Genomic DNA, 21,061 nt, shown 5'->3' on the forward strand with positions numbered 1-21,061 from the left:
CAAACTCGAAACTTCATTGAATTTACTTAACTGATTCCTTGGAGGTTATCTACTATACTCCAATCTCACCCCTTTTCAGCTTCACTTCCCATGTTGCTCCACCTCCACTCAATATAATATGGTTTGCATAAAGCTGAGTCTTATGAGATCACTCCTTCCTTTACACAATTCCTGTTTTAACTTACACTTTGAGAAACCTTGATTTTTAAAGGTCTTTTAGAAAAGTAAAATTGTTGCATCTAGCCAGCTGGTATCTATACTTCCAAATCTGAACAAAACACAATATGGATTTGGTTTTGCCACATGAATTATACTATATTTTTATTATTATTTTAAAAATACTTGGATTTTAGGTACCTTTGATCAAATTTAATTTTGTCAGCACTCTTACAGGATGGTTAGTCAGTCTATAATATGGTAGGTCTTTCCATCTAATCCTTATATTGGTACAAACTAGAGAGACATGAAACAAGATTAGACATATTGTGTGAAAAAAATTGGTTCATGTTTTAGAGTGATGCCCTTGCTAAATTCAGTAAATGCCATAATCTCTTATTCTGACAGATAAAAGCATCAATTTACTTTAGATTTTAAAGCAAACAGGATCATTATGTTTGGAGAGTGGTCCAGAGCTTGCTATTTCAGTAATCTGTGACCTATAAATAATGCAAGAACATTTCCTCTCTTTAAATGAAATCAGGAAAGCACCCTGAAAGATGGTGGCCAAAATACAGCCTTTAGCTGTATTATTCAGTATCATAACTAAATTAAAAATAAGGATATGTTCATTATTTTATCAGCATCAAGACTTGTTTTTTACTGGAAAAAGTGAGTTTATATACATTGTTTCTAATTTTTAATATACTGTACGCAAACACAAAAAACTAGTGAATCCCTGCTAAATAAGTGACTTGTGTTTTGTTCCAAAAGAAAGGGTAGGAGGGAAATGATCAGTTTTTTTCATGACTTTTGACCTTTGAACCACAACCTTCTTGCTACTAAAGCATTCAACACCTCATTTAATCTCTTTCCTCACCACACTGGCCCAGTGCTGAAAAAAGAAAAGGAAAAAAATAATCTGGGGACTTCATCAATTTTTCATGAATTTTCATTTAGGCCAGAGCCCCCTTTTACAGTGGTCGATAGATCAAGCGGCTGCCTCGTATTTAACACCTGGGGCTACAGCTGCTATCTCTAGTACTGCAACCAACTCTGCCTGGATTAGAGATAGTGCTCTGGATCTGAGACAGTCTCAGACAGTGCTAGGCCCTATATGTTCTCTCTACTCTAAGTGCAGGTATGAATCTTACCTTTGCACCTTCTTCAAGCTGTGTCTCATGATCGTTTCAACAGGATTTGAGTAAATTAAAGGTACTTATATATCAGTTAATGGTTGAAACAAGTCCTAGCCTTATTGAGGTTTATGCAGATTGCTCCTAAACAGATTGCAAATTCTTTAAAAGAAAACTAGAGGATTTTATTCCCTAAAACTGAAAACAATCTTTCAAGTAGGAATTATGTAAAATTTTAAAAGAAAAAAAATCACAGGGTGTAAGTATAACTGACAGTTCTGGGCACTTCATAATCCGTACAAAAGTGTGGAGAAGACTTTAAAAAGGACATGCAAAATGTTTGCCACAAAACATTATGAAAAAAGAAAAATAGGCATCACTAGCAAATTGTAATAAAAGTGGACTTCATGATTTGTAAGGTCCCATGAATCCTACCAGAACATACAACTATATGTTGTTACCAGGGTGTGATACATCTACAGGATAATTGTTATACAGCCGGGCCAGGGGGAGCATGGTTGTCCTTGCCTATGGATCAATCTTATGTTTCATTGTGAAAAGGGTGTTGGAATTGTATAAGAAACTGCTGCAGAAGAGGGACTATGAGCAACATCATGGAAGGAGTATTTCTACGATTAAGGTGAAACTATGAAGCTCCCTAACTATTTTTGCTATAGAATAGCTGCATGTTGTTTAAGTCATCTTGTTATATTTATAGTATCAGAATGTGGCTTATTGGTTTGTTACTATATTTACTACTGCTTTGCTGTGTTATTATGAAATTGTTTTGCAGTGTTTATTTGAAATGTATTCTTGTTCTCTTTGTTGGAATCTGCTTTGAGCATTCTTTTTTGTGGAAAAGTGGCTTGCAAATAAATTGAATGAATGACCTATTTGATTTGTTTTAATCTCCAAACTGGAATAAAGTTCCTAGATTGATTTCCCCCTTCCTTGGCAGCTCTCAAAGAACCAGACCAACCCTCTTGTGCTGCCAGTAGGGTATCGGCTTTCTTCTTTCCCTTTCTTCTCTGTGGTCCAAACATGCTGTGCAGTGCATTATGACTGAAAAAGCGGTTTACCATTGGGAGTACTTTGGGGGCTGAGATTTTGGTGCAAAAGTGTGTTTCTTCATTTCATCAGATTGGCTTGAGAGATAAACTAATGTGTTTCAGATTTGTTCCAGAAACAAATCTGTTAATTTCAGAGTCATTCTGAGAAGAACTTGGGTGAATTCACCCTTTTTTATTACAAGATATGAGCCCCAACTTACAAGTTATTGAACATATAAAGAAAATAGGGCATAAAGCTTTGGGGACAGGTAGCTTCAGGAGGGGGAAATCCCTCTCTGCTATGTCCTGGACCTGATGTACAGTAGATTAGGGGCCCCATGACTGTTGTTACTTAAAAAAAATAAGAGATTAACAGCCATGGAATTCAAACATGTGTCTGTTATGCCTAGTTTTAGTTTTATTCATTCTCTTTCAATTAGTAACTATTCCCAGGAACCATTTCTTTACTTTCCTTGCAGCATATTATTTATTTAGTGCCAACAGTCAATTAAGGATCCCCCCCAATATTCTACTTACTATTTATTAAGGTTACAATGATATGTACATGTACGTCAGAGCAAGTTCTGTTTAGGTCAATTGAATTTATTTCTAAATATATAAGCATAGGACTGCAGAACAAGCTTATCCAAAATTAAGCTTAAAACAAGCCAAAAATATCAGGTAAACGTAATCTTTATTGTGGTCCAAAATCCCATAACATAGATTCAGAATAAAATGCAGATTCATACAAAAACCACCTGGAAGAGGGAGACTGAGATGATATTTATTTAGTCTTAAGTATGATGATCTTTGATACGTATGACTACCGAAAGAAACTTTGCCACAGCCTCTGTGATATCATTACACTTGTCGTCCAGAAGATATTTAGTATAGTAGGCTTCAGATTTACCCGGCCAATTTGCCAGTAGGGGTTTAATCAATAGATCCCTAGCTTGCTCATATTGTTCGCAATGCTGTAGGATATGCCTCATACAATCGACATCCTGAGAGCATACACAGAGCCTATTTTGATAATGGATGCCTCTCAGTCAGCAGAAGTGCATTTAGCACTTCTGATGGAAATACATTTAATCTGGCTTTGGTAAAGAGACGCTGATAAATTGGTACAGACAGATTTCTAAGATATGCAGGTATATGAAAATTGTACCTGTAATGAATTCCTACTGCTACTGGGCCACAGATAACATGAGATTGAGATCAGAGATCGCTATATGATATGTCCCAGAGCCTTTGCCTCAGAGATTCATGGGTGGTATCATAGCCCAGATGGTAAAAGAGAGAAGGTGGCATTCCAATCAAAGTGGCTTTTCTGACCATAGTTTTCATCCATGAGCTGATAAACTCCTCGTTGTTTAGGTGTGGGAATAATCTCTTCCCTAGGCCAAAGACTGAGATCTTGAGCCAGTATCTCAGGGCATCCCACCATGCTTTAGCTGAGAGGGGGCATATCAGGTGAATGAGAAAATGTCTGAATTGTATGAAAACTGAAGGTGAGATGATTTATAATCAGCCTCAGTTAAAGTAGAATAAAATCATGCATCACAAATCATGCACCCTGCATTATTTATAAAGATTCCTTAAATAAATTATTTTTTAGTCAATTGTCTCTTAAGCATCTAGGAGAGAATGAATACTTCAAACTCCATAACTCTACCTCCAAAGGTGGTAATTAATCTAGCACACTACTAAATTTTATCTGATTCTATATATGTAGTATATGTGCAAATTTCCGTTTATTCTAAAATCAATGGCTTGGATCCAAATACATCTTGTGTGAGTGGAAAGGCATTTCTACTCAAACAAGGTTTCTCCTGATTTCTGCTGATGCAGCTCCCTGTGCCAAACCTGACACTGTTGTGGTGTGGATGTTCACAGGTGGTATATGGCATTGCAATGAAGAGGATGGGAAAAACTCTGGTACCCTTCATGAAACCAAACCAAAGTTTTCAATAGAAGCACTCTGTTATCTGTGAAAGTTTGTAACTCAATTTCATCAATCTTAATGGAACATATTAACATAAACATACCACAATTTATCTTAAAGCAAAGGCAAACAGCCTCTCAATTTAAATAGCTAAGAATCTTACCTTTAAGACCCAAAGAGTTTAACTAGTAAGGTGGATCCTCGTAACAGAGGGACTATGTTGTGCTCGGTCCTGGAACATTTTCCCCAATTGGCTTGGAGGCGGGGCTTGCCCCATCCCAGCCGGTGGTGCCATGGCTGCCAATGGCCTTTAGCCAATCAGTAGCATGGCAAAGTTTGGGGTTGGGGGCTTATATTCCCAGCAGTGCGACATGGGGAACTCCTCTTGCTTCGCGCTGCCGAACACCCACCTGCCCACCCATTAATTAGGTTGTCTATGGCCTTGCTTTGGACTTCGGTTGGTTGTCTGTTTTGGAACAGGGGCCAAGTAGGAATTTTTCCCATTTAGCAGATTGGCTGTGGCCACTTGGTTTTTGCCTACTCCTTAGCAATTGTCACAACTTTGTAAGGTTTGGCGGTTAGGCATTGGTTTAAGGGAATATGGGGAGGGGAGGTCCGGCCATCACCTGCCCCTCCAATTAAAGGGTATTCCGTTAAAGGAATCTGGGGGTCTGGGTCTTGTCCAAAGCCCGAGAGGGGTAAGGGCCATACCAGAACCCGGGGACTCCAGGGATGAGCACTAGTCAATACGCATTGATGGAGCTCCCTCTGCTGGTTGCTTACCCTTCCAGGCATCCTGCAGGGCAGGTAGGAGCCAGATTTAGTTTGATGCCAATGCCTAAGCCAATACCAGTCACACTTGTGTAATTTTTCAATGAAGTTGTGGCCAAAATTTGCCCATTAACATTTAAATTTAATTCTGAGTCACTTTGTCTTTATTTCCATTGGGGAGGTGTTTTAGGGTTCGAAGCACAAATGCAAACTATGAAACTTCAAGGCTATAAAAACTGTAAAATAATGTAGTATCAGGTACATGATCACATTTCAAAAACTCTTGGATTTCATGTTCTCTGATCTTTGGTGTTTTTTATTATTATTTGTCTACAGTAAATCCCAGGTTTTTTTCCCCCTCCCCAAGGACTTTTTAAAAACTGACTTGCAGTTCATGCATGACCTACCACCAGCTGCAGTGGTTAAGAATTTAACTCGGGAGATTGCACATATTGTAACTGGAGACTCACAGCAGTCTCTGAAGAAGAGATCAGAGATATTCAACATAATAAAGTATACTTTTATGTTTTCAAAAAACAAGCAGTTTTTCTGGTATGATGAGGAAAGGCTAGATCAAAGAGCTAAATATTTCTTAGTCTATTAACACATGAATTTATGGAGTAAGACCAAATTTAGTTTAAAATTATAAGATGATGATGGCGATGATGATAGTGATAATATATTGATATGTTTAACTTTTACACTAGCTATTTATTACAATTATCTAAATTCATAAATTAGTAAACATTGAGCAGTGAGAAAATGTGATCAACGGTGTTTCTTATGTATATCAACAAGGTACCCTTTGGGGAAGGATGAATGCTCTCAAAATGAATAAAATTCCCAGATTTATTTATATTCTGATTTCCACTTTTTATATACAGATCATATTTCCAAAAGTTAAACTCCCTGTTTAGGAAATGTTTTTGGGTATCAACAACACCAAGAATATCCTTGCATAGAATGAAGTTACAAATTAAAGAAGGTGGTTTTGGAATTCCGAATTTGGAACTTTATCACTCTGCCTATTTATTGACAATTACTAAATATTGGAAACCCACTGTTGGTCTTAATTTTCTGATGTGGGCTACCCTAGAATATACACACCTTTAGTTGGTTAGACAATAGTAGGATCAAAATATTGGAAATCCCAATGACTCTGGAAACAACTAAGTTGGTTAGAAGGATATGGAATATATTGTCTATCAAAAACAAATTTGATCCATTCTCACATGCCAAACATACTTTGTGGGGAAACCCTACTCTAAAAATTTGGGGGAGGATATGGTGACATGGAAAAATTGGACAGAAGTAGGTGTGTTGACTCTGGATCAACTGATATATGAGGAAGATGAATTTTATACCAATGATGTTTTAGTATCCTCTATCAGATGCAACTCAATGGCAATATCTTCAGTTACAACCTCTAGCAAATGAGTTTGGGCCAGCAGCACTCTCAGCTTTTGAGACCTGAGATATTGATTCATAACGATTTGATAACTTATTTGAAACTTAAAAGCCAGCGGTTACTTATTTATAGATATTCATTAATGATCAATAAGTTTCATATGCAGACTAAGAAATGGCTGGAATAAAGAATTGTAACTTTCAACATTACCTAGACAGTGGGAAAGGTATCAATGGACCTTAAATTGAGACTTACATAACAAAAAATAATAATCAGGATTTATTGGACTCCTTTACATTTGTATAAAAAAGGACTAAGGTAGCTCTGTGCTGGAGATGTGGCAAGGACAGCATCTCTTTGAAACACATGTTCGTACAATGTTCTAAACTAAATTTTGGCATAAAGTGCTGGACTGTATAAGTCCAGTAGAGCACCTACTGTATAGAAGTTAACAATGGGACAATGAAAAAGAATTATATGCACCCTAATGGTGGCCAAGAGACTGATACTGATGAAATGAAGCAATAAATATACAGTCCCCTTTAATCAATGAATTGACTATATGACAACACTCACAACTTATGAATGGACTGCTTATATATGTAGACTTTGCTTGGATAAATATGACAACATTTGAAATGAGTTTATATAGAATGTAATAGATTATTAATATCTACATATGTATTAGGGTAATAACATCATATATATTTATGTAAGAATGTATGGGGATATATTACATTGTATTTTTTCTTTCTGCACCTTTTTTCTTTCCTTATTTTTCTTTTTTCTGTATCACTTTATTTCTTTATAATTGAAATTCTTTCAATAAAATATTATTACCAAAATTCAAAAGAACAAAGTACATCTTGTTTGATGCTTCTACTTTAAAGCCAACTAAACATTAAAATGCTAATACTAATACAAGTCTACCACACAAATAGATAAAAATGACCAATGCCAACAAGAACAAATTTCACACAGTTTAAATAGAAATGCTACTTTTATCCTAGCAATCGCCTGATATTCTGAGAATTTTATGTCACATCAACATCTCACATAAGTCAAAATCTATTCCAAGGTACACATTGAAAATCCTCTCTGCTTAATTCTTCCTTTACAATTAGGTTCTTAACCTTGGCTGGATAATGCACATAATCAATAGAGGAAACAGATTAAAAAGAAACCCAACCCACAAAATATATCTATTTCCCCTAAAGTCAATTCCACTATACTATACAAACAGTAAAATTCTTCCTTAATTTGCTTTCATAAATAGGTTCTCCCTCAATGCAAACAGTGGTTATCAAAAACACCACAGATGCCTTCAGTGTCAACTTTTTAAAAAGCTACTCCTTATGTATTGCCCCACGCACAATGTACTGACTATGGTATGAGCATATGAAGGCTCTGAAATTTCAAACAATACATAGGAAAACTTGACAAGATGTCTTGATAAAAATAAATAAATAGGCAGTGATGCATATATAAAATGACAGCTATATTTTGACATAAGGCGCAACAAAACCAAATTCAAAAGGACATTATACTTGAAGGAAAAATTAGGCTTCTTCTATGGTAGCACCATTCATGATTACATGAACCACAACGTATCTTAGTGCCAATTATTGTACATTATGTATGGCCACTGCACTGAATACATGTGCATATAAAAGACTAAGTAATAGGCACACTTCTTTTCAGCATTCCCACATACTTTATGGGTAATTCAAATTTAACAGATTAAAGTATATAGGAATGCTTAATGGAAAATGTCCTTATTTCTACTGTGAATCAAAGTAATTACACATTATCTCATGACATTAAGATAGTGTAGGGGTTACTTACGTGCTACTTCCAGCGAAGCATTACGACTCACAGCTTCTCCTAGATAGTTCCTTGCAACACATACATAACTTCCTTCATCTGGTTTACTCCTGCGTCCATGTACGATTCTTAAGAAAAATAAAGATCCACTAGGGAGCAGCATGCGGTGTGAGCGGGGATCATCTTTGTCAGTCTCCACACGCTCTCCATCTTTATACCACTCAATAGTGGGAGTTGGCCTTCCTTCAGCTTTGCAGTTCAGAGTCGTTGGCTCTCCTTTAGAAACGATTACATCTGACGGATGCTCTACAATTCGAGGTGGAAAGTCCTCTTGGCGAAGACGAGATCCTAGTGACAAAGTGCAAGAAAGGAAAATCATCAGCAAGTTATTATTATTATTATTTTAAAAAAACCTCACTAGTTTCTCCCAAGCATTTCTACACTAGAAATAAAACAGATGCTTTCAAGAATATTTTAGGCTGAAAATCTGGCCTGCAAACACTTTCATGGGAGTAAGTAACACAGAATTTAACATGTCTGACATCTGAATACAGTCGTACCTTGTTTTGCGGCCAGGATCCGTTCTCAGATACTGGTCTCAGATACTACTATATTATTTCCAAGAAATATTTGGTATTGGACTCTGTTTTCTGAATAATGCTAGGAATATTTTAAGTGACTTCAACTAAGAATCACATTTTTTTAACTGATATTTGAAATATGTATTGTTCATATATCTTTGCGGACTATGGGCTAGCCTAATCATCAAGCTTATTGTAAGGTGCATTAAATTAACTGTGTCAACTTAGGAAATTTAAATTGTCCCAGGAAGCGTTGATCCAATTCTACAGAGGCATCATTGAAACTGTTCTCTGTAATTCTATAACAGCTTGGTACGGTACAGCCTCCAAGAGAGACAAGAAAAGCTCCAACGAGCTGTAAGAATTGCAGATAGGGTAATTGGTGTTAGCTTGCCTTCAATAGAGACAATTTGTGCTACCCGAGTTAGGAAGAGAGCAGAGAGAATTGTAGCAGATCCTTTACATCCCGGTCATCATCTGCTTGATTTACTTCCATCTGGACGTCGCTACAGGACTTCATATACAAAATCGGACAGGCACAAGAATAGTTTTTTCCCTTGTGCCATTAAATTGTTAAATTCGTAGTTATATAGCTGAAGGGGAGGTAAATTATGGGTGGGGTTTCTTTGCTTCTTTGTATTGTGAGAGGAACAGTGTCTGTATGTTTACATTGCAATGTAGCCGAAACAAATTCCAAGTATGTTGGAAAATGTACTTGGCCAATAATAAATTATTCCTATTCCTATTCCTATTCATAACTTGATATACACACCCTAGCTGTTGCTAACCAACTCTCTATCAATACTCTTATTTTGAAAGGAGTGAAAATTGCAGCAGTGTTATCACATTTTTGCAGGATACTAAAAAAACAAACCCACCACACTCATTTGCTATACGAGTAAGAATCTGCACCTATACACAAAAGCAGTAAGATTTCCCATGAAAGGCAAAAATAAATTGTTATGTTTTAACACTTATTTATAACTTACTCTTGCAGCCTGAAATGTAAACTGTTCTCATTGCATATTTCATTTATGAAAACTCGAACACATTATTTTTGATAAATATATACTGAAAAAGCATTGCAAGTGGCTGTGCATCTTGCCACTTCAAATACTTAACCTGTATCAGAGAGAAAAGGTAACCATTTTATTCATACTAATAAACTGCTTTTAAAAACCTTCATGCATTTCCAATTTATTTGATAAAACTTTGGTTTATTAAACTTCCTTATTGGTAACATCTTCTGCAAACCAGAGGTCTACTACAACTTAACAGCAATAACAAAAAGCAAGTTAATATGACCATAACTTCACATATTTTTTCTAAATATAATTAGATTCAATGATACTTAATCACAAGGGCAGATTGGCTCAAACATCTAGAAATTGACTTAAGGCATGCCCACTTGTCGCATCAAGGCTAAAATTAATGTTTTCTGAGTGGCTGTAACAATTTTTGGAGAAATAGTACTTATTTATTTATACCAATTCTAAACAACCCATTCACCAAAATCCCCTGGGCTGACTACTAATATATTTGCAATCCATACAGCATCATAAAAAATCTTAGAGCTATATGAGAACGGATATTGCATGTTTAGAGTAGATGTTACAGTTGGAAAATGCTGCCAGTCTGGACAATACAAAATATACCTTTTCTTCTCATACGTTGAGTTCTGAAAAACCAACCTATGCTGATGTAATGAACTGGCAGGACAATAGCGAGGAGGATGGGGAACATAGGGCCTAGGGCACACCAGGGAAAGCAGGGGATGGGGAAGGAAGTTCTCACAGGGTGATGGAGCATGACGAGGGGATGGGTCTCAGTGCACAGGAACCACAGCAGCAAGACCCATCACCAGAGCCAGTGGGCCCTCAGTCTCCCACAAACACAGCAGGCTCTAAGGCAGGGGTCCCCAAACTATGGCCCGGGGGCCGGATGTAGCCCAATCGTTTTCTAAATGCGGCCCACGGATGGTCTGGGAATCAGCGTGTTTTTACATGAGTAGAATGTGTGCTTTTATTTAAAATGCATCTCTGGGTTATTTGTGGGGCATAGGAATTCGTCCATTTTTTTTCCAAAATATAGTCCGGCCCCCCACAAGGTCTGAGGGGCAGTGGATCGGCCCCCTACTGAAAAAGTTTGCTGACCCCTGCTCTAAGGTATAGGGAGCAGCAAATTTGCATGTGAGAGAGGCCCTATTGACATACACACTTCAATTCATTTGATGCAGAAATTCATCAACTGAATGTTGTTACAAATTAAAAATGTGAATCTCTCCATCCCCATCCTCATGTAAACACTTTTACTGATAAGAGCCTTCTGCCTTGCCAACTCTTTCCTTCCTGCTCCAAATCTGAGAAAAAAATAAACTTGAGGGTGCCTTTTTGTTCCATTTTGTATCCAAAGGTAGCAGATGGCTTGCCTTGAGGGTGAAACTACTATGTTTTCCTTCCAACAATAAAAACCGCATGCAACCAAAGTAGACAGTTTTCACTTGAAATCAACATCAATGCATCTTTCAAATATGCATCTTTCACACTGATGATGCACGCTGAACTGGAGTGTTTTGGTTCTGCCGTGTATGTTTGTTGCCCTGTTTTACTAATGTAGCAGGATATAGTTAAGCTGTAAACCTATGCCCACTTACCTGGCAGTAAATCCTATTGAACTCAATGTGACTAACTTCTTAGTAGACTACTTAATAGTGATGTAGATAGTGATGGCCTATAGCCATTAGTGGCAGGTGAGCTATTCAGTTTAGGCACTGGACAGCTACTTGGCTCAGCAGCTATGCAGGGAACTGGTGGGACAACTACCATCGTCACCCTGTCAATCTGCTTTCCCGCACACTTAATGGGTGGCAATGACAGGAACAGGTTTAATAATAATAATAATAATAATAATAATAATAATAATAATAATAGGGACCTTTATTCTTATTCTAACACCAGTTATGTTACAGCAGCTAGTGCTGTGGAACCAAGTGCCAACCCAACTGGCTCCAGCCATACTCATCTGCTGCTACCTTGGTTTTCCAGAGTGCCAGCTTCTGGAAACCACTCTGGGGAAATTAAGACAGTGACAGGCACAACTACTATTGTCATGTAATTCTTGTTAGTGTAAAGCATCTCTAGGGCTGTTGGGTCCTGAAGTCTCCTGCCCTAATGGCACCACTAACAGCAGTTCTACTTTAAATAAATGTAAATAACTGATTTTTAAGTTAACTGGTAGATCACACAAGCAGATAAAAGTTACCTGAATGGTTCTGTTCAGAATGGCACATTCATCATGCACTGGCTACAGCACCAAGTGGTGAATTCCACATGTGAAATTTTCATGGATAAAATATATGGATTATCCAAAGTCAACTGGAAGTCTATACTTTTCAAATGTCACACTTCACATGTCCAGATGAAAGACATTAAATAAAGGTTATACTTCTGGAAAGTATACCTTATGATAGGGAACCAACCAATGAAACTCCGAGTACCAATGAAACAATACTCTTCTTGAACAGGAATCTACACAGCCAGCTCTACTGAGGAAAACTGTAGAAGCAGGGGTGCTAAGTGCTAAGTTGCTATCAGTAAAGTATTGAAGTTATGAGCTGAATATTTTTTCCCAACATGGAAAATCACTGTCACAGTACAGTGGTACCTTGGGTTAAGAACTTAATTCGTTCTGGAGGTCCGCTCTTAACCTGAAACTGTTCTTAACCTGAGATACCTCTTTAGCTAATGGGGCCTCCCACTGCTGCTGCGCTGCCGCCGTGCGATTTCTGTTCTCATCCTGAAGCAAAGTTCTTAACCCCAGGTACTATTTCTGGGTTAAAAGGTAAAGGTAAAGGGACCCCTGACCATCAGGTCCAGTCGTGTCCGACTCTGGGGTTGCGGCGCTCATCTCGCTCTATAGGCCGAGGGAGCCAGTGTTTGTCCGCAGACAGCTTCCGGGTCATGTGGCCAGCATGACTAAGCTGCTTCTGGCGAACCAGGGCAGCGCACGGAAACACCGTTTACCTTCCCGCTGGAGCGGTCCCTATTTATCTACTTGCACTTTGACGTGCTTTCGAACTGCTAGGTGGGCAGGAGCTGGGACCGAGCAACGGGAGCTCACCCCGTGGCAGGGATTCGAACCGCTGACCTTGGAGTCTGTAACCTGAAGCATCTGTAACCCAAGGTACCACTGTAATGCATTTTCTAGTCAAAAGAACCAACTGTTACATATTAGTAAAGACAATGGTGTGCTAGGTAGAAGACAGTATATAGTTCGGGAAGATTTAAAGCAGGGTGGATTTGATTTAAATCAAACTGATTTAAATCACGATTTACATCACTAGTCAGTAAGGCTCAGGGTGGATTTAAATGAAAAAAATATCTGATTTAAATTTTAAAAAATCCATTTTTTTAAAATTTAAATCGATTTTTTTGATTTAAATCATTTTTTATTTAAATCATATTTTTTATTTAAATCCACCCTGAGCCTTACTGACTAGTGATTTAAATCAGTTTGATTTAAATCAAATCCACCTTGATTTAAAGTAACTTTTGAGTATTTGACAGTGCTCAACAATGAGTGCATCTCTAATATGGCGAGACTACAACTTTACTGTGAATCATATTTTACACTGAAAATGTCTTACAACAACTCTGATATGCCTAAATTAGTTCAGATTACAGATCCCATTCAATATCTGGCAGAATGCTCATCTGATGCCACTATTAAAAAATATCATTAGCATTACCAAGAGATTTCTAGATACGGTTCTGAATGTGATTCAGAGAAAACTCTCATGTTTTAAAAATGTAATGTGGAAAGCAGACTTAGAGAAAAAACTACATGACAGATGTATTCCAGGTGTTCTATACAAGCTTCCTCTGTGATTTGCTACAGTAAAACTGCCTTCATGTGTTGATTCTGTGCTTCCCAAAAAACTCAATGTGGTCATTGTGGGAATCAGAATGCTGACTGATATCACCTTTAATCATTTCTGATGTTGCTATGATGACAAGCCAATATTGCCAGCTTCCTCAGCAGCCAGGACCTGGGCTAACAAGTGCTACATTTCGTTATTCAGTCTGGAACCACCATCTTTCTTCTTTTCACAGTCAGGGTGATTCTTTCTTGCTGATGACACCCTCCAACCACTGCCTGTTCAATATAAACCCAGTTATTTATTCTTTTGGCCTCTAATGCTCAACTCTTAACACTCATTTCTGCCATCAGGATTAAATGGAATGCCCTTGGGCCTGATGACAGAACACACACACACTGATTCACTATGCCAACTCTTGGCACTTGTTTAGACAGTACTTACTGATTTTTCCTCAGCTCTCCTGCTTCATTGAGTTACAGTCAAGGTTGGCAGATACCAGGAATGTCACATGTAATAACTTCAATTTGAAAGCACTAGTATAGTGTCTCACTGGAGTTTTTGATGAATGTTCCAGGTTACAATTTCTATTTCACTAAGCACATCAGATTTCTCTGAAGAATGACAATAATCTTACTTATACAGCATGCTATGTATAACATTTCTTTTTTTCTAAGCCTGGTATCTTCTAGGTCAATGTTTTTGTCTTAATTTTTTTAATTGACTTAATATATTTTGTGCTTCCATTAATGTACAGCACAATGCCATCACAAAGCAGAAATTGTATAATGCTTCAGTGTACAGCTATGACAAAGCTTTCTTTAAAAGCTTTTACCCATTGTGTGATTTATTTAATCCATTTTGTTCCACCATGAGCAGCACTGCACAAGGACACAGGAATGAAAGGTGACAGAATAGGAAAGCAGTCTTCATGTTGTTTACCACCATGGCAATAAATCTGTGAATAGGATCTAAAAGTAGTAGTAAAGCGAAAGAGATAGGCTGAGGAAACAGATGGTACCATTTCAGGTCATAAACATTAATTGACTGCATATTTTCAGTAAGCATAATGCATGCTGTCTGTTTCTGCCCCCAAATAAAATAACAATATTTAAATTTTTAACAATTCACATATGTTGCATGCAACTGAAGTTAAGGGGATCAATGATGATGGCAGATCACTGTCTCAAACAAGATTAAGATAGTCCTACAGGTCTTCAAAAATATGGGAGCACTTTTGAGCAATATTCTTTATTTTAACACCCTGGGATTATCTTAACCAAATAAAAGATAATAATTTGAACTTTCAAAAGGTAAAATTTCAGAGTTAAAGTAAAGCCATATTATATAATGACAGAGGTAATTTTGCCTCTTAATACTTTTATTCTCCTTCTCAAGAGCCTGCTTATGATTTATCAATGAAGGAATGTAGTAAAAGATTAGAGGCTAGTTCATTTTGCGCTGTCCACATTCCATATGTAATTTCATTGTGATATGAGCTTAATTCAATATTTATTAATGGGAAAATGAATGACTCTTTATTCACATTGCTTGCACATTGGCCAAGTTTACAAGTTGCATTAACCATAGGTCGTGCAAGCCTAGCTTATTATGTTGTCCAAACCAAGGTTCACATTTTGTTGCCTCCACAAAAACAATGAGTGGAAAACCTTGACTACCATGTGTGGTTTGCTTGTGGAAAACAAACACTAAGCCTGAATTTGAAAACATGACAAGCCAGACTCTGGCTTTTTTAATCTGTGGTGCTGCAAGAGAAGGAGAGATGCATCTTGAAAACTTTTGAGAAGAATGCACCATTCGGCTGCTTATTGAAACTCAACCACTAGCATGCAACAGTTTGCCATTTCTATCTTACTCAGGAACACAGAGCTTTGATTGTAAACACTGTGTGTGTGTGTGTGTGTGTGTGAACATTTTCTAACCACTCAAGCCTCTAAAAAGTGCTGCTATTTTCAGCACACTGTTTTAACTTGTAGAAAATTTCAAGCAGACAGCTAGTTGACTATCAACGCAAAATTTGTGGCTTCTTTTTCAGGGCATGTTTTTACTTTCAAGTGCTCACAGTTATCCAACTGGCTGATTCTAAGGCTCTCTAAAAGCAAGTATTTGTCCTGCAGCATACTGCTTAGATGAAAGAATACATCAGAAAGTCAGCTATGCTTATGTTAGTCCTAGTCTACAGAATTAGGGCAGACCAGTGCAAACATCAGTCATGAATTTCAGGTACAGTAAATATAACTCTCCAACAGTGTGTTCATGCACATCCACAATTCTTTCTTGCTCCCCCTTTCACCCCTCAGGGAAGAACATGCCTCTCATCATTAATATGATTGCTACATCTTGGCCATAAAACAACATATTATTCAACTATATACAGTAGAGTATATACAGAACCTTATTAAAATGGTGGAAAGGGGGTGGTTGTTAGTAGTAGCTCGGGATTGATGTGCTTTAGGGATCAAGACAGGACTTCAAATAACTATGCAGCTGGATTTATGAAGAGAAATTTATTGCAAAACAAAGCCTAGTAAATTTCCTCTGTGCCAAAAGCAGTCACATGCTTGAAGAAAACTACATGGGTCTAACGTAAGAGTCAATAGTAGCTAGTTCAGCTAGAGAGAGGTTCCTGTTTCCTGGCACAATTACAAATACTCAAGCAGAGAGAGACTAGGGGTGAGATTCCCCCCCCCCCCCCGTAAGTAACTTAATGAATGAAGTACTAATTAACATTATGGCATTGATAAATGGAGAGAGAGATTAGGGATGTACTCGATAGTGAGGCCTTCCCAGATGGACTGTCAAAGCCACATTAATTCCTATCTCATTGGAGCATCTGCTTCTCCCATAATCCACTGCCCCTTGGTACGAAGAACACAAACTGTTGTGACTCAATTCGATTTATATCAATCTAATTTCTTTTAATCCAATTTGTATTCCAATCTACTACCTTCTAATCACTTAAATCTTCAGCCTCCATCTGGTAAATTTTCTCTCAAAATTAACTGAGCAGATGCCTCTACAATTGTCTTCCACAGTCAGGCTAATCATGGCCTAGCAGTGGCCTACAGAACGTTCTCAATAGGAACGTGACTTCCACTGTTGCCCTTCTTGTTACAAACATGGCGATGCATGAAGGCCATTTTGTCCATCACTAATTGGCTATCTACATAATATTTCTTCAGAACAATAACTGAAAGTTAACATGATAGCAGCTCATTTGAAATATGAAAGGGCGCAGCAATCCTTTCATATAAAAACATTGGAGGACATATGCCCAACTTTATATTGTTTGTATAACTAAACTAGTTTCGGATCAATATCAATCAGTGTCAGTAAATATTTCCCCTAAAATTGGTCTTTTATACCAGTAGTTTTTAAAGTAGTTTTTAGTAGTTTTAAAATATTTTTAACCCCACTTGAAAACTGCTGAGTGTATTGCCGGACCACTTAAATGATTTTTCTGCCTGTTGTAGGAACTGTAATGTGCTCTGCTAGAGCTATATGATTTTCAACTGTATTCTTATTGCTACTCTCTTTCTCTCTCTCATTCCCTCTCCCCCCCCCCCACACACACATTGTATTTTGCTTTATTGTGTTACAATTTGAATTCCATAGAATAAATTAAAATAGAAAAAACAAAAGAAGCAATAAAAATGCAGTTAAAACTCAGCTATGTCCTCCTGGCCCTAATTAACCCACAGGTTCAGGGTAATCTGTCAAATTACTCCCTTTTCAAGGCAGCGAGAAATAAAACAGTTTAAAATTTTAGATGTTTATATGTTACAATTAAAGTCTAAAATGATGGTAATAATGCCTCAAACTTTGGGTGAAAGTCTAAAACACAGAGCATGAATGCACATTCATGGCTCAACACATAACAGTCATTTTCAATATTCAGTAATATGCAACCTGCAGTAGGAAATTATTCCAGTAGAAAATCAATTATATAATGTTATAATACAATTGTATCAGTTATACAGGGAACAGATAATCAAGTAATACACAGAAATGAATATTGTAAAAACAACTTGCAAAATATATTTAGGGGGACAGACCAAACACCTAACAAATGAGGGTTAGCTGCAAGGTTTTGGAGAAAACTATACTTAGGTTTGATTATATAAAGTTCTGCATTTAAATAGAGAGGAGAATCAGGAAAAGCCAACCCACTCTTCAATGTTTTACAATTTAGGCAATTATTATATAACTAGTGGACACATTATACCTCTGTTCTGTCACACTGCTGTGATATAACAGTACTTGAATAACCTAACAAATGTTCCATATCCTCTCTTATTCCAATATTGTACAAATAAGTTTTCAATTAAAAAAAACTAATCTAATCATTTGTAACTTGATCTGATTTCTCTATACATATATTATCAGTTGTATGTTCCCTAACATAAGTTTGATATTTCAAGTTCTTAGCTTTAAGGGGTGAACACTTTCTAACACACAGCAGAACTGTACATGTTTCCAAAGCAAAGGCCTGCACCCCACACTGTGCAAATGGAATTGCACTCATGCAATGTGGCTTTCCCTGCTTAGCGTCTGAAGGGAAGTTCAGTTATGCAAGTGAAAGTCTGCTGCATAAGCAGAACAGCAGAATCGACTACAATTCTATGACTTCATTTTCTGGTTCTTTCTATAATATTGTTGAAACTTTTACTGCGATGCCACTGAATGTACATTAAGTTTTACTCACATGGAAAAGAGCCATGCACAACATTCCACAAAGGGAGACACACACAAATGTGCTCCAATCCATACAATCACAAAACCCATGCTGAATATTTCAGATTACTCAGCACTTCACATGATTCCTATGAGCATTTGCATGTGCTTATCTTTCTTTTGCACAGTTGGAATAGTACACTTGCATCAAGCCCTTTCTTTTTATATAAAAAAGAACACTTATCCTATGCATTTGAAAACATATTTATGATTCACCATTTTCAAGCACATAATAAATACAGTTTTTTTTAACACATCATGCCCTCGTGGTAATGATAAATCCCTAAGGTAATGTGCTGAAAGGAGAATAACCTTTTTTTAAGCATCTGAATGCCTGTTTTTCCTCCCTCCCTCCCTCCCTCCCTTTCACATCCAGAGTTGTCAAATGCTTGTGGGCTTTCCTCAATCACCACTTGCTCTGTGTGCCTGCAATGACAGGTGGTCTAGATTTTTCACTTAGAAAATCTGGTCACCCTATGTTTGTAACACCTCTCTACTTAGTGTCATCTGTGAATTTAATTAGCATGCAGTTTACCCGCTTGTGGAGATTATTAATGAAGATGTTATATAAAACAGAGCCCAAACAAAATCCCTATATCAAACCAACTGACATCTTTCTCCAAATGTGTATATTGCTGCCTATCACTACCCTCTATTTATAGCTTTCCACCAGCTACTTATTAGTCCATGTGATAATGCACAATTTGCATTAATTATTCAAGTGTATTTGTGTGATACATTGCATCAAGTTGTGAGAGGAACAATACCTAGCCTATTCATGCCCCTTTAAAAAAATTACAGCCTAGCCTAACTGCTCAGATTTTATAAAATAATAATAATAATAATAATAATAATAATAATAATAATAATAATAATAATTTATTATTTATACCCCGCCCATCTGGCCGGGTCTCCCCAGCCACTCTGGGCGGCCTATTTAATTTTGCCCCATTAAATCTTTCTCTTCTTGATTATTTATGTCCACCTATTATTTTCCACCAGAAAATGCAATGTAGTCAACCTCATTGCTGAGCAAGGGTATGAATACCCACATCACCACACCAGGTATTTGTAGTGAAACCACTCAGGAAGAATCTAGCAAAGAATGGTGGAATTGTTAGATAAATGGAGATGGGGATTGGTTTAATATACTTAACAGTTGTCCAAATGGATTTTGAAATGAAGCATGAGGAACAGAAGGCAATAGCTTAGGGGGAATGGAAAATAGATGCTTTTTTTACTCATTAAAAGCGATAGTGCAGACCAGAGATAAAGGGTACCATTTTCCTCTTTTCCTATCACACTAGTATATATGTCTTAAATACTCACCTTCACCAAGGGTCACTTCACACATTACAATTTTTTTGACGTAGATTCTCAGTGTTGGTAATGCATAGCACATCAGTATTCCAATCTAGGTAGTCACTGTGTGTAAAACACTTTTCTCGTACTTCACAGAATTATAACAAACATTTTTTTATCTTTGTTATAAACTTGTAATGTGCAAAGCTACCCTCAAATTATACACGTCATATAATTAAACTCATTAACCCCATATGTCCCAAGTCAATCACTGAAATTATCTGAGAGCAGTATTAGTGGTCTCCCAAGGACCAGAATCATACAGTAATTCCTGTCAATGAGGAGTCATGCCTTCAGCATAGTGGGGCCAACTTCTTCCCATTAGAAATAAGGCTGGAACTATCCCTAAGTTTCAGACAACAGGTTAAAATGCTGTTGTAATGTTTGAATTTCTGGTGTTTTAATCTACAACGTAAAACCACCAATCTTGGCTGAATGATGCAGGCTGCAAATTAGTTTAGTATCTGACCATGCCAGGAGCAGTCAGAGCAGTCTGGCCTCCCAGCAGCAGGGTTGGTGGCACTTACCAGGAGGAAAGAGCAGAAGCAAGACAGTGGGAAGGGTTGGCATTTTGCTGGTGCATTTGGAGCATTGGACTGGCTCCACCAATGTGCCACAAGCACTGACTTCCTCACACTTTACCCCTCCAAGTAAGCATGAGCAACTCCACTGCCAGGAGGCAAGGTGTGCAGTGCTGCCATCCTCAGTCCTGGATCCAATACTATCTGAAAATCTATGAGAGCTACAGTACTGTTCTGCATGCATATGCATAGTTAAAATAATTTAACATAATTTTGTTGGGTCTTCAGCCTAATCTGCAGAGATATTGTAAACTACAACATTGTTGTTGTATGGTCGTTTAGTCATGTCCAACTCTTCGTGACCCCATGGACCAGAGCACGCCAGGCACTCCTGTCTTCCACTGTCTCCCGTAGTTTGGTCCGACTCATGTTGGTAGCTTCGAGAACACTGTCCAACCATCTCGTCCTCTGTCGTCCCCTTCTCCTTGTGCCCTCAATCTTTCCCAACATCAGGGTCTTTTCCAGGAAGTCTTCTCTTCTCATGAGGTGGCCAAAGTATTGCAGCCTCAGCTCCAGGATCTGTCCTTCCAGTGCTGATTTCCTTAAGAATGGATAGGTTTGATCTTCTTGCAGTCCATGGGACTCTCAAGAGTGTCTTCCAGCACCATAATTCAAAA

At 37.5% G+C, this 21,061-nt stretch overlaps 1 protein-coding gene across 3 annotated transcripts in view; it reads right to left on the bottom strand.

Moving 5' to 3' along the window:
* The window catches only part of ROBO2 (roundabout guidance receptor 2), a 980,064-nt gene that overhangs the window by 405,721 nt on the left and 553,282 nt on the right, over positions 1–21,061 (bottom strand). For all 3 annotated transcript variants that reach the window (XM_033146834.1, XM_033146835.1, XM_033146836.1), the window contains one exon: positions 8,311–8,637. In XM_033146834.1, coding sequence (XP_033002725.1) covers positions 8,311–8,637 — 327 coding nt within the window. The remainder of the gene's footprint in view (positions 1–8,310; positions 8,638–21,061) is intronic.

The sequence above is a fragment of the Lacerta agilis genome, chromosome 4 (assembly GCF_009819535.1).
Source record: "Lacerta agilis isolate rLacAgi1 chromosome 4, rLacAgi1.pri, whole genome shotgun sequence".
NCBI classification, from domain to species: domain Eukaryota; kingdom Metazoa; phylum Chordata; class Lepidosauria; order Squamata; family Lacertidae; genus Lacerta; species Lacerta agilis.